Genomic DNA, 13,818 nt, shown 5'->3' on the forward strand with positions numbered 1-13,818 from the left:
GGTTGTAAGGAAGGAAAGCAACCTTCATCCAGTGTCCAGCACATGACTACAGTGTCATAGGTGCTTTATGACTGCAGTCTTATGGACCACAATAACACAGAGGACTAACTGATGTCACTGCCATCTCTGGATAAGAAAACAAGCTCAGAGACTTAGTGATTTGTAAAAAAATAAAAACTTATAACTAGCAACCACAGCTAATGCATAAGAAGCCGGAAATACAGGTTTTTGACTGTACTATGATATCTTTCAAGGAGGAAAAAAGAAGTGCCTTTTGTTTCTATTGACTGTTAAAGGCAGTGATAGGGAAAGAGAAATTAAAGGGAAAATAGTTTCTTTTTATGTATAACTTACAATCTACAAAGACAGAAATATGTATATAGGTACCCAATTTCAGTGTGAAATTTACTTACTGTGCCACTCACTATTCATAAGCAAACTTAAAATATATTGTTCATTAAGAAGGGAACTTGTGCTGGGCATGGTGGCTCACACCTGTAATCCCACCACTCAGGAGGCTGAGGCAGGAGGATCACTGTGAGTTCGAGACCAGTGTGGGTTACATAGTTCCAGGTCACTTACCACTACATAGTGAGACCCTGTCTCAAAAAACCAAACCAAACCAAAACAAAACCAAAGAAGGGAACCTGTGTTAGAAGTCTTAAGTATGCATATTTTTTCACTTAGGTATTTTTCTTATGGTTCTGCCCATGAAAAACCATCAATGTATATAAAAGAATGTTTGTATATAAAAGAAGTCTTGTCTATATTACCATAAAGAAAGAAAATGAAAAGAAAAAGAACAATTGAAATATCTCAATTAGAACCCTAAGTAAGAGAAAGCAAAAAAGAAAAAAGTCAAAATGTCTGGCCCAGTGGAAATGATTAAGATAAATTATGGAAAGTTAGGTGTAGTCATATATGCCTGTAATCCCAGAACTTGAAAGGGTGAGACAGAAGGATTGCCCCCTGAGCTGCATAGTGAGTTCAAGGCCAGCCTGATCTACACAGTGAGACCCTGTCTCAAAAAAATCTAAATAAACAATAAATAAATAAATACAAGAAATGCTAGGTTTATGAAAATTGATTTATCATTTGAAATGACATAACTTAGAAATCATTCAAGATATTTTAAATTTTAAAAATAGGTGAAGAAATGGTTTAGAAAATATGATAACAAAAGTCATCCTTATAAAACATGTTTAAAATGATGAAATTTCACAGGAATTCTACTCACAATGATTATCCTTTAGGTAATAGGACTATAGAAAATGCTTTTTGTGTCATTTCTGCATGTGTATATTTCTAAGAAGTTTATTAAATGATATGTCACTTTTATAAGTGGTAGTTACTTGGGAAAAATGTGAACACTAAATACACATTATTCAGTTAAACTTTCTTTTCTTTTCTTGTCATCTTGTTTCCTCTAAAATAATTCATATGCGGTAGCTCTTTTTAAAGCACAGGACTTTGTTTATTTCTGAAGGGAGTGTTGATACTTACGGTCAGGCTGTTTTCTAACAATCTTGGACCTAAGGACTTGGTTTGGAAACCGTGCCAGATTTCTGAGGCCCACCTCACCTGGCAGCTGCCCTGCTATCTGGGTGTGGCTCAGGTCTCACCTCTGTGCATGCCCCTGCCCTGTGCCTGTGACTGACTGTCTCTCTTCCTGCTCACTGTCTCCCTCACAGAAAGATTGCATTTTCTCACCTCTACACTTTCCACCCCTGACTCAAAGAGTTTCCAGACTACACACAGCTCTGATGAAGCCCCTGCCCTCCCTGTGGGGCATGTGTAGGACTTGATGTCTCCATTCCAGTTTTCTCACGGGTGATAACTAAAGGAAGCAGTTCTGTTAGAGGAAGGACAGCGCATCTGTCATGTTCAGGTGCTGGGAGTGGAGTGTGGAGATGGTGCGGAATAGAAGATTGGCTTTCTTCTGAACTCAGAGAACATCATTCCACAGCTATTTCCGGGGCTGATTTTTTTTACTGAGAAATAATGGGAAACAGTGATGCAGAATGTGAGTGCTGTAGTTCGGGTACGTTAGAGGTTAAACTAATTTGTATGGTACACTCACTACTTTAATGTTCTCCGAATAATGACTTTGAGTTAACTTTGGGAATGCACACTGTCCCTAAGGTTTGGGTTGCCTGGGCTTTGTTTGTTTCTCTAAATTAAAATAGTAAAGATGCATCTTTCAAGGAGAAGAACTCCTTTGCAAAATCTTTTGTGTTACCAAAATGACCTTATCAACAGAATACCTCACTAGGCTCCTAGACCCAGGGCCCTGATCCTAGGAAGTTTGACTCGGGTACTGGTTCTGCCACCCAGTTCTCTGAAGAGGCAAAGACAAAGGACACGACTTTTCTTTCTCTAAGACATAGTTCTTCCTCTGTTCCGATGACTAGAATCAGAAAAGGGAACTCCTGAAGCCATGGAACTCAGCGTGTATAATAAAGACTCAGCAACTTCCCCAGCACACAGACAGAACAACCATGGGACAAACTAAAATTCCACAGGCACGGAGGAGCTGGCCTTGAGGCACCCCACCCCCCTCTCTGATAACCAAGACTTGCCAGGGGACAGGGAGAGTCATAAAATCTATCACTTACCATTTCTGTTGAAAGGAGTCGGTGAGCCTGGCACACAGTGGCCCCGAAGATGCTGGGACTCTGGCAGTGAATGTGCAAGTGAGCTCTGAAGAGTGCACTTCCTTTTCTGAGCTGTGCGGTCTGACCAGCCTTCACACATTGATATGTAAGGCTGCATTTGCATGTTATCTCAGCCCTCCAAGCATTTGTATAACTGGTCAGGTTTACCTCGCTGTATTATACTTTAATAATGTGAAAACAGAAATAGGTGAACCTCGGCAGTCTGAAAGATGGACATCACACTTTTAAAAAAAGTATACATATAGCTGGGCGTGGTGGTGCACGCCTGTAATCCCAGCACTCAGGAGGCTGAAGCAGGAGGATCGCTGTGAGTTTGAGACCAGCCTGAGCTACATAGTGAGTTCCATCCAGGTCAGTCTCACCTACACAGTGAGACCCTGTCTCAACCCCCCCCAAAAGTATACATATAGATATTAAACTCGGTGTGACTTACACATCTGTATTTTGGGATATATACATGAGTGTGTATGTGTCTGTGTCTGTCTCCCTCCCTCCGTCCTTTCTTTCCCTCCTTATTTCCTCTGTTTCCTGTCTCTCTCTCTCTCTCTCTTTCTCTGGTTTTTTTGAGTCAGGCTCTCCCTACGTAGTTCAGCCTGGTCTTGAACTCACCACGCAGCCCAGGCTGGCCTCACACACCTAGGATCTTCCTGTCTCAGCCTGCCAAGGGCTAAGATTACAGGCGTGCATCACCACACCCTGCTTTCTCTTTTTCTTTGATGGATCCATACTAAAATGTTAATAGCGGCTGACTTGTGTAGAGGTATTAGTAGTATAAATAATTCTTATTTTGTACTTTTCTGAGTTTTCCAAGTTTTCTGTTTTGAGTATGTATCACTTGAGTTAAAAATATGTATAATTTTGCCAGGTGTGGTGGTATACACTTGCAATTCCAGCACTTGAGAGTCTGAGGCAGGAGAATCACTGTAAGTTTGAGGCCAGCCTGGGCTGCATAGTGAGTTCCAGGTCAGTCTCAACTACATAGTGAGACCCTGTCTCAAAAAACAAAAACAAAACAAAAAAAAAAGAAAAAGAAAAGTATAATCTTAAAAGAGAATAAAAGGATCATAATAATTTTAATCTACAACTCTATGCTAAAACCTATATTGAATATTTAAATGGTAGGAATATTCATAAACTTATCACATGCCATTCAGTTCATTCAGAAAATAAAGCAATTGTCCATCTGGGGTCATATAATAATTCTGAGGTAATAACAGCATGAGGCACTTCTATCTAGCACGTTGGTGAGCTAGATATGATTCTGCTTACGGCATTTTAGTACATTCCAAGTTGCCATTCTTCACAGTTATGCAGAGTATCTCTCTGACCACATTCTGGTACATGGGTTTAGATCCTTTATTTTGAAAATATAGCCTAATGCTAAAGTAAATTCAAGACCAAAGATCATCTGTGTCATCCACCTTAAAGGCATGGCATCTGACTTCTCAGTTTTGGCTTCTTGTTTTAAGTATATAGTATTTACTTAATGTAGGGTCAGGAAATTTCTACACTTAATGCTGAACTAATGCTTATTACTACTGCTCCCATACAAAATTCTTTTTTAAAGAAAGATGTTGACCATTACTTATTCCGAAGAAAATCATTTCCACAATCAAGATACCAGGTAGGAAGCAAATTCCAGAGTTAGAAAGACAGCCATTAAATACCCTGTGAAGCCATTAGGCATTATAAAGAGGATGTTGACTGCCTGGCCAGAGTCCAGGGTGGCATGGTCAAGAGTTTGAAATTTCTGTCTCCGGCAAATAATAGACAATGAGCAGATGGAAGAGAGTAAGATCACAACGTGATGGAAATGAGGCTTTCAGATATGCAGAAGAAAGCCTTGACATGGAGGCATTCTTTGTCTTAACTAGAAGGGCTCTTATCTACTATCTGTTGGGACAGAGTTTATCACAGTACTGGTACAGATTAGGGTTGAAAGCAGTTGCGCTCAGGCTGAGTGTGGATTAATCTCAATTGAGACAGTTTTTTAAGAATATCCTGGGTTCCGGGTGTTACCTCAGCCCATTAAATCAAAATCTTCGGTGTTCAGACCCAGGCATAACTATGTTTTTAAAGCTGTCCAAGTGATTCCAAGGTGCAGGCATATTTGAAAGTCCATGCCTTAAAAGGGGAAGAAGATGACATTCTAGTCACATGGGGAACAAATCCCCAGGCCAAATTTGCAGGTTGAAGCAATTCTCACTTTCTACACTGTTAACTGCTGAGTTTATGAACACTATTTTATCATTATTATATAATTGCATATCAGCATCATCTTGATTTACTCATTCTACAATTCAGTTGAATTTATATTATAGGATAAGCAGAAACCTAGCAATTATTCAGTTGACAGTGAAGCCAATGGAGCTGGGCATGGTGGATCACGCCTGTGATTCTAGCACTCGGGAGGCTGAGGCAGGAGGATCGCTATGAGTTTGAGACCAGCCTGGGCTACATAGTGAGTTCAGGTCAGTCTCAATTACACAGTGAGACTCTGTCTCAAAAAACAAAACAAAACAAAACAAACAAAAAAACAAAACAAAACAAAAAACCAAACAACAAAAACCAGTGAAGCCAATAGGACAAGTTTCTTTTTAAGAGAACTTTGAATTTCAACTCAGTCATCTGAATTCCATTTTAATTTGTGCTTATATCTGAATGAAGAGTAAGGAAATTTTTCATTGTTACAAAAATTTAACAGTTTCTTAAGCACATATATTTAAGAAATGTATTTTGGCTAAGACAAAGGTAATGGCTACAGTCCTCAAGTATAACTAATAATTACCAATATATTTTTAATTGCAGGGAGCATTATCACTTTATTTTTAAAACATGTCAGGTATTACATACATGTTCCTTTGAAGTCAATTAAATATGTAAATTCTTCAGTAGGAAGATGAAACAAGAAGTGCAACAAAGATTACAGACAATAATTACAGTGGTGTCTTATCAAGAAGATAAAGCTATGTTTTCACAACACGGGCACTAAAATTATTCCTGCTCGTAGGAGGAAGCAGTACCTCAAAGAAGCAAAAGTGGTGATAATTTTTCAAACAACAGGGTATATATTCTTTTTTTTAAATACATCTGTCTTATAAAAACTATTTTTGACCAGGCCATGGTGAAAAGATCTGGCCTGCCTCTCTAGTGCCTACCAAAAGTAGTGGTTGGGTACAAATTGGGTGCTGGATGGGAGAGGGAAACTTTCTTTTTTTTTTCTTTTTGCTTTTTTGGTATTGCTGAGGACTCCAGGGCCTTGTCCCTGCTAACTGCTCTACCACTGAGCTCTATTTATAACCTTTAAAAAAACATTATTATACGCCTGACTCTCAAGCACAAGGACCTGAGTTCGATCCATGGTACCCCAAAAATTATTATTTTTTTGGAGACAGTGCCTTGCTAAATCCTCCAGCCTGGCTTCCAATGAGAATTAATTACATTACTGCTTCTTCTAATCCTAAAATCCCAAAATAGGCCGAAGAAAACAACCAAGTGTTACACATTTTTTGGCTCACAGGTTCTTTCTGACTCTGAGAACAGTGATACATGATTTTTATATTAGTGCTGCACGTGCACAGCCTTTGAAACCCACTATTTCTGGGAACTTGTTAAAGAATCACTGGCTAATGTACTGCCCAATGTTATGAGATGTTCATTTTGCTGCTGCTCTTTGATGATGAAATTAGAATTCAGAAATGTTAAATGACTCCCTCAAACTTCCAGGTTCAAACCTCATTATTTTAGAAACGCGTCTCTTTTTATCAACATGCATTTGAACTGTGTCAGCAAAGAACAGTTCGAATTCAGGGGGGTAGATTTGTAGAAATTCAAGAAAATGCTAGGACTCCTGCTTGGCTAGATATGGAATAGCTAAATGAAAAGTAGCAGGAAGAGAAAAGCAGAGCAGGAGTGGTGTAGAAGGGTGTATAAGAAAAAACGGGCACTTGTGTGGTTTGGTTTTTTCCTTTCAGTTTTTGTCCTAAAAACAAGATGAATCTTCTGACTCCTGTACTTACTATTTTTGAGGAAGGAAGGTCTTAACTCTTTTTCAGAATATTAAGGACCTGGAAGAAATAAGTTACTAATCAATGTTAGTGAAAAATTAGTTCACCTTTCTGTAGAAGGAGAGTTCCTACTGTTTCAGTAGAATGAATAAAGTGTATTTAAACTCAAGGATGGTGAACAGTTGCCTTTAAATCCAGAGAAATGCTTACTGAACTAAAAGAATTGCTGGGCTAGGACAATGGAAAAATTATCTAGACTTTAAGGGTCTCTTACCAATCAAATTATCTTGCAGCTACTCAAAATATTAGCAATTAAAATGAAGAGACACTTATCCAAAGAGGAAGTTCAAATAGTCCACAAGTGCTTCACATGAAAAATTGTTCAGCAACTTTGGTTAACAGAGAAATGCAAGTCAAAACAACACTGATTTCATTTTACCCTGGTAAGAATGGCTATTAACCAAGAACTCAAAACACAATCAATACTGGATAGGTTGAGGGATGAAAAAGAAAGCTTTCTACATCACTGATGGGAACATAAACTAGTTCAACCACTATGGAAATCTGTATGGAATTCCTCAAAAAACTAAAACTAAAAATTCAATTCGAGCCAGCTGTCGATCTTCTGGTTATCTTTCTAAAAGAGTCAAAGTTCACACATTACAGAAATGCATGCATATCCCTGCTAATAGTAAGCAGCACGATTCACAATAACTAACTTATGAAAGTCTCCATTGATGGATGCCTAGATAGAGAAAACACAGCTTATATACAAAATGGAGTATTATTCAGCTTTAAAAGGATAAACTGGAGTCATTTGTGAGAAAATGAATGCACGGTGAAGCCATAATGTTAAGTGAGATAAATCAGATACAGCAGGTTAACTACCACAGGGTTTCTCTAGTATGAGAACCCCAAAATATAGGTAAAGAACAGAATAAAAGGTAGATCATAAGGAGCAGGGAGACAGAGCTGGAGATGAGATCTAGGGAAGGAGGGAAAGGAAAGGGTGAGGAGGAAGAAAGAATAAATTTGATCAACATTCAATACGTATCACTTCCTCAAGGTGGATGCAACTTTTATGTGTTGCAATCGTAGACTAATAAAAAAAGAAACAAAAGTTACAGCTTATAGAAGAATTCTACATATTACCTTGCTTTTTTTCCCTTGCTACTTTGGCTATAATTTGTATCTCCCTCTCTCTCCTTGTGTCTTTGGGGACTGAAAGATCTATGGGTCTGTTGAGTCCTGAAATTTTCCTCTCAGCTTCACACTTCTTCAGTCTCTGCGTATTCTCCTATTATACTGAATTTCTAAGACAAGGAGATTAACTCCTCTTGGTTATTGCTTCTGTCAATTTGTTAATGATATTTTCCTTTCAATGAATAGGAGAAGAATGAAGAAGTCCCACAGAAAGCTAGATTTTTCTACACTTCCTTTTATTTCCTCTCCTTTTCCTCTAACCTTTCCAGTTCTTCCTTCCTTCCAGTTTTCTTGAGGACAGGAATATTAGGTCAGAAAGAGTGGAAAATAAACTGATAGGCTTTGCAATTTTATAGATTTATAGAAGATGATAAAGGGAAAAATGGTCACCATACTGTTCTTTCTCCATTATCAATTAATTGAAGGTAAAAATATAATTTCCTTCCTTCCCTCCTTCCTTCATCTCCCCTTCCTTCTTCCTTTGACGGAGTCTTGCTAAGTTGCTTGGACTGGCCAAACAGACTAAGACACACCTCAAAAACCAAAACCAGGGCTGGGGAATGAGCTCAGTGGTGCCACCGCCTGACTTGCAAGTGCAAGGTCCTGAGTTCAATCCCTGGTACCAAAAAAACCAACCAACCAACCAAACCAAACAAAACAAAAAACAAAAACCAAAAAACTCACTGAGCCCACTAATTATTTACAGGAAGGCATTAAACTATTTTGTCATATACCATTTTCCCCAACATTCAGATCAAATCTTCTTCGCTGTCTGATTTACAAATGTTAGATTTACATTTATTTGTAAGGATTTTGACCAAGAGCCTTGCACAATGAAAATAATGACAGATATTATTTGTTGCTTTTCTATTAGGTGCCAAGATTTTGTGAATGATCTCAATGAATCAGCTTACAATTCCATTAAAGAGATTTTTATTATCCCTGCACATAGTTAAGGGGTAAGGGTTTAGTAATTTGTCTGTTGTTAAGTAACCACACCATTCCCTTCTCTTAAATCATTTTGCTGATTTTAGAATGACGAGGGGTAAGAGACATGGGGTCAGGGCGGAAGGGCAAGGGATGGGGAAACAGAGAGATTGGTGTGAATTATGTGTGTGTGTGAAAGTCATCTCATTGTTTAGAAAATAAACTTAACCGAGCCTCTTCTTGATCCTCCATTGGTTTTCATGAGTAACTGTGGGGGACAAACTCCATAGCTGCTATTGTTGGTCCTGCTGCAGTCAGCCTTGGGAGACAGACAGCTGTGTAAAGTCACATCTGTGATACTAATCAGTGGACAGGCAGATGTTGACTCTCTGTGATAAGACGACCTGAGTTTTGAGTACAAAAAATGGTAAAATTGCTGGGTGTGGTGGCGCATGCCGGTAAACCGAGCCTCGGAGGAGATGAGGCAGGACAACTGCTGTGAGTTCAAGGCCAGCCTGGGCCATATCGTAAGTTAAAGGGCAGCTTGAACTACACAGCAAGATTGTCTTAAAAGGAGGTGAGGAGGGGATTATAAAATCATAGCAAGTCTCTGAAGCTTTTTTAGCCCATAAAGCCCTCGGGAGCATGAAAAACCATGCATTTCTCTGGGTCCTTTTGATAGCGGTTCGGTGTTATTGATTTCAAATGTACTTCTTGAGCTCCAGAAGACTGTTGCTCCCCGATGTTCCTTTTCTTGAATTGAGGGTGCACCCCTGAGAGAGCATGCGGGGTTGGAGCGAGTACACTGCACGTCATCTGCCCAGACTCAGCCATACCTGCTTTCTCCAGACAGCCATCCAGGCTGAGCCATGGGATATGTAAGAAGTTGTCACGTCTCGTAGCTTCTAGTGATTTTTTCCCCTCTGTTGAGGCCCAGAGACTGTTCATTGTGCTGACTGATTGCTGTTGCGCAGCTTCTGGCATCTCAATAGCGCCCCCTGCTGGAAAAATTTTGAGCCGAATAAACCACTGGACAGGAAGTTGGAGTGAACCATTCATGTCAATCTGAGGGCTGAGGTGTAGTTCTCACAGACGGACTGGACTGTCCCCGCCATTACCAGTACCAAGCACTCTGATAATCACTAAACTGACCCTTACAGGGTCTGGTCAAACCTCAGCTCTTTACTTGTTAGACATTTGCAGTTCATAAGGGTGGAAGAAATTTTCAGCAATTACTTCTACCTCTTCCTTGATCCAAAGGCTCCATGTCAAAAACTGTTTCATTAGTGGATTGCTTAAGTCAGAATTCAGTATTTACGTGCATGTTAAAAAAAAAACCCTACAACATTCTTTCTGCTTCATTTAATGTTTGGGGGATGGGGAGAGGACTTTTCTTGAGCCGTCTCCATATAATACTTAATATGTACGTATTAAATTGCATCCTATATCCAGTAATGTTTTTGTTTGCTGTTTAAAACCTTGAAAATGCCCGCAGGGCGTGGTGGTGCACCCCTGCATTCCCAGCATTGGGAGGCTCAGGCAGGAGGATTACTGTGAGTTTGAGACCAACCTGGGCTACACAGTGAGTTCTAGTCAGTCTGAACTACATAGTGAGACTCTGTCTCAAAAAACAAAAAACAAACAAAAACTTGAAAATTATTATTTAAATTTTCCTTCTGAAATTATTTGCCTATGAATGATTTATTTACTGAAATACTTCAGCGATCACATGAATTCTTGAAAGTTTCTCCAAAATGAGAAAAACTAACAACTTTTATTCATAAGTGCATGAAATGTTTAATAATTAATGAAGTTCACATGTATTATTGACATTTAAATAAACATTTATTTATTTTGATTTTGAATTTCCCCTTTTGTATTTCAAACCCTTCCTTCCTTAAGTTCTAATATCTTTCAAAAAATTCTCAGACCTTAAATATTATGCCATCTAATAAATACAACTGTACAGCCAATTTTAAAGTTTCGTAGGTGGGTAGGTATTAAGACTAGGTATCAAATTTGAGTGTATGATATTGCTGGGGGGAGGTTGGGTTGTTTTGTTTTGTAAAATAAAGGCAATTTCACAAGATTTAACCTAATACTTTTTGGTTACAAATGCAGACATTTTCTTCCTCGTACACGTAGAATTAAATTGGAGAGCTAAGGTTAATAAGAATGCTGGGCATGTGGTAGGTGTTCAGTGAGTTATTTGCTAAATGAATGTATACACACACAAATGAATAACCAAACCAAACAACTATGTAAATAAGAACTAAATTGCATGGTACAGCCTTGTGGTAATGGAACTGGAGGAATATATTAATCACACAAAGCAGTTTGGCAGTAACTTTAAAGTCTTTTAAACCAACATTTTGTTTTTAATTTAATTTTGTTTTATTAGCAAGGGATTGGCATTGCCTGTGGGAAAAAGCAGTGCTGGGATATTTAACTGCTGACTCTTCATGAGGAAATAAAGAATGGAAACATTATATGGGAGGGTGGGAGAATTGTAGACCTAAGAGAGAAGAGACTCCAGAGGTTGGCAGGATTTTCATGAAGCATGTTGCATTGTACTTGGCAGTGAGGACTATCTCCAGAGGCAGGATTTTAAATGTGGAAGTCAAGGCAATTTTTTGTTCCATATGAGTCCAGGGAAACCAACAGCTCTACTTTATTATGAGCAGGGAAAGGGACTGGTAATCCTAGAGAAAACAAACAAACAAACAAAAAGGAATCAAATCTTAATGATTAATAGGCCTTGGAGTTGGGTCCACTCACCCATCTATGATTATATCCTTATCCTGTTGCACCAAGACGTGCCATACTTTCTAGGTGCTGGGACCAGAATGATGTATAAGGCACAGCTCCAAACCAGAGGAGCTATTTATTTTGTGAAGGGAAAGTTAATATATTGAGCGTTGGAACAGCAGACAGCAAGGTGTTCAGGAAGTGTAACCAGAGAACTGATTCCTGCAGAAATTGGAGAAGTTCCCATCAGAGATGCTAATTGGTCTAGGTTCAAGACAGAGGTTTTCTACCCTGGTTGTAGTTTAGAATAACTGGTGGATTAAAAAGAAAGAAAGAAAACAAACCCAAAACAAAAACAAACCGTGCCAGAAGCAGGCCCCACCAAAAAGGTTCTGGTTTGTCTTGTGACAGATATGTTTTATTCTGTGTTTACCTTTTTAACTTTTTAAGAAGCTAAGCAGGTAAATAATAATAAGCATCAGTTTAAGAAACATTAGTCTAAAACAAGTAGAAAGACAAGGGAGGAGAGCAAAATAGGATTAACCAAGAGAGGAGAAAGCTGGAATCATCCCAGGATAAGTAAAGCATGGAAAAAGAAAGATGATGTGTTAGGGATTTCAATCTCAAGAGATGAAACCATAGTTGAATGATAAATTTGAGGCTAAAGTTCTGTTTCAGTAAACTATATGTAATTGTCTTAGAAATTTCATTCTAAGAATCTGTGTTGGTTCAATCAAACAATGTGAACTATGACTGCTGTAGAAAGTTAATTTTAGCAGCTAATTTTGTGATGATTATTAACCCTTGGACTAAGATTTTGCTGATTTACTAGGATTCTAATTAGTTGTGTCGGAATGAAAGATTTGCAGTATCCTCTTATGTTGGAAACATAGTTAACCCCATTATACTTTATAAAAAGTAAAAAAATACTATTCTAGAAAGCTAATTTTATGTACAATACAGAATTTGTTTTTTAGCACTAGTAAAGCTAAAAATGAAAAATCTACATAAAGACCATGTACAGAAGATTTCAAAACATGCAAAACAATATAAAATACTTTTATTGGTACATATATATTTAGTACAAGAACAAATATGGACTGGAAGGATATATATCATAACTTCAAATGAAACTGATTTTATTGAAAATGATTGCATCTAAATAGTAGGAGAGAAGACAGGCAATAGGCTGTGTTAGGGGTGTGCGGTATCAATTACTGAACTCACTGCTTTTCTTTAAAAATATCTCTGTAGTATACATGCCATATCTAGGCTATGTGCATATAAATATGCATGCACATATATACACACAGTATAAAAATACATATGTGAAGTATATATGAAATAAGCGTATTTACCACTTGTTAATTCTGGATGGTGATTGTCGAATTCTATGTGGATATTTGTTAAATGTCTTTAAACTTTATTATGTATTTATAGTTATTTGAAATATATATAGAGAGAAGATATTAAAATACCACATGAAGTGCTAGTTTTCAAACTAAATAACCCAAACTGAATATTTATTTTTTCAGAATATGAGTATTTCAGGTATGTAGCAGCGCCTGGCAGTGGATTTTTTTTTTTAGTTTATGAAAATATGAAACAAAATTTGTAATAAAATAATAAGAGAATAATAATAGTGCACTGTATTATTATCTTTAAAGTAGTTACTCAGATACAAAAAGATTCTCTCTTACAAAGAAGAAACAAACAGATAATAGCACAGAACTTCTCGATGTAGTAGGAGAAACTAATAGTGCAACTGAAACGAATTAGCATATATATTAAAATATTTTTGATACAGCAGAATAGGTATTTAGGGAATTATTTCAACTTCTCCCTACTTCCTTTTGTCTTCTATTTCCCATTTACTTATAAATACATATTATGCTTTTCTCATATAAGAAGAACCATGTGATATTTAACCTTTGAGTCTGACATGTTTCACAAAGTGAATATTTTTGTCTTCAGTAACATTAAAACAAACCATCCTTACCTTAATTAGGGTATTTTCTTCTTACTGACTTCACAGGCCATTCCATCAAATTGGAATGGGCAGGAACACAGACACTGCCCATCCAGCAGAACCACAGTGCCTCCATTCTGGCAGGGATGGCATTTTTCTACACTGAATTCATTGACATAGTCGTTAATGGCTCTTTCCAAATTTTGTTTCTTAAGGTGTGAATCTTTCATTTTCACAGGAACCAGATTATATATAGGAGCCAACTGCAGGACAGCAAAACATCGCAATT

At 37.7% G+C, this 13,818-nt stretch overlaps 2 protein-coding genes across 5 annotated transcripts in view; both read right to left on the reverse strand.

Moving 5' to 3' along the window:
- Fyb1 (FYN binding protein 1) overlaps positions 1-2,743 on the reverse strand; it is a 157,005-nt gene extending 154,262 nt beyond the window's left edge. For both annotated transcript variants that reach the window (XM_033760455.1, XM_010607759.3), the window contains exon 1: positions 2,616-2,743. In XM_033760455.1, coding sequence (XP_033616346.1) covers positions 2,616-2,618 — 3 coding nt within the window. In that variant the 5' untranslated portion in view covers positions 2,619-2,743. The remainder of the gene's footprint in view (positions 1-2,615) is intronic.
- Positions 2,744-11,182: 8,439 nt separating this feature from the next.
- The window catches only part of C9 (complement C9), a 64,556-nt gene continuing 61,920 nt past the window's right edge, over positions 11,183-13,818 (reverse strand). For all 3 annotated transcript variants that reach the window (XM_010607763.2, XM_010607764.3, XM_010607762.3), the window contains 2 exons: positions 13,560-13,792; positions 11,183-11,514 (listed from right to left, as the gene is read on the reverse strand). In XM_010607763.2, coding sequence (XP_010606065.1) covers positions 13,565-13,792 — 228 coding nt within the window. In that variant the 3' untranslated portion in view covers positions 11,183-11,514; positions 13,560-13,564. The remainder of the gene's footprint in view (positions 11,515-13,559; positions 13,793-13,818) is intronic.

This window comes from Fukomys damarensis, unplaced genomic scaffold (genome assembly GCF_012274545.1).
Source record: "Fukomys damarensis isolate Sample0158 unplaced genomic scaffold, DMR_v1.0_HiC HiC_scaffold_1, whole genome shotgun sequence".
NCBI classification, from domain to species: Eukaryota; Metazoa; Chordata; class Mammalia; order Rodentia; family Bathyergidae; genus Fukomys; species Fukomys damarensis.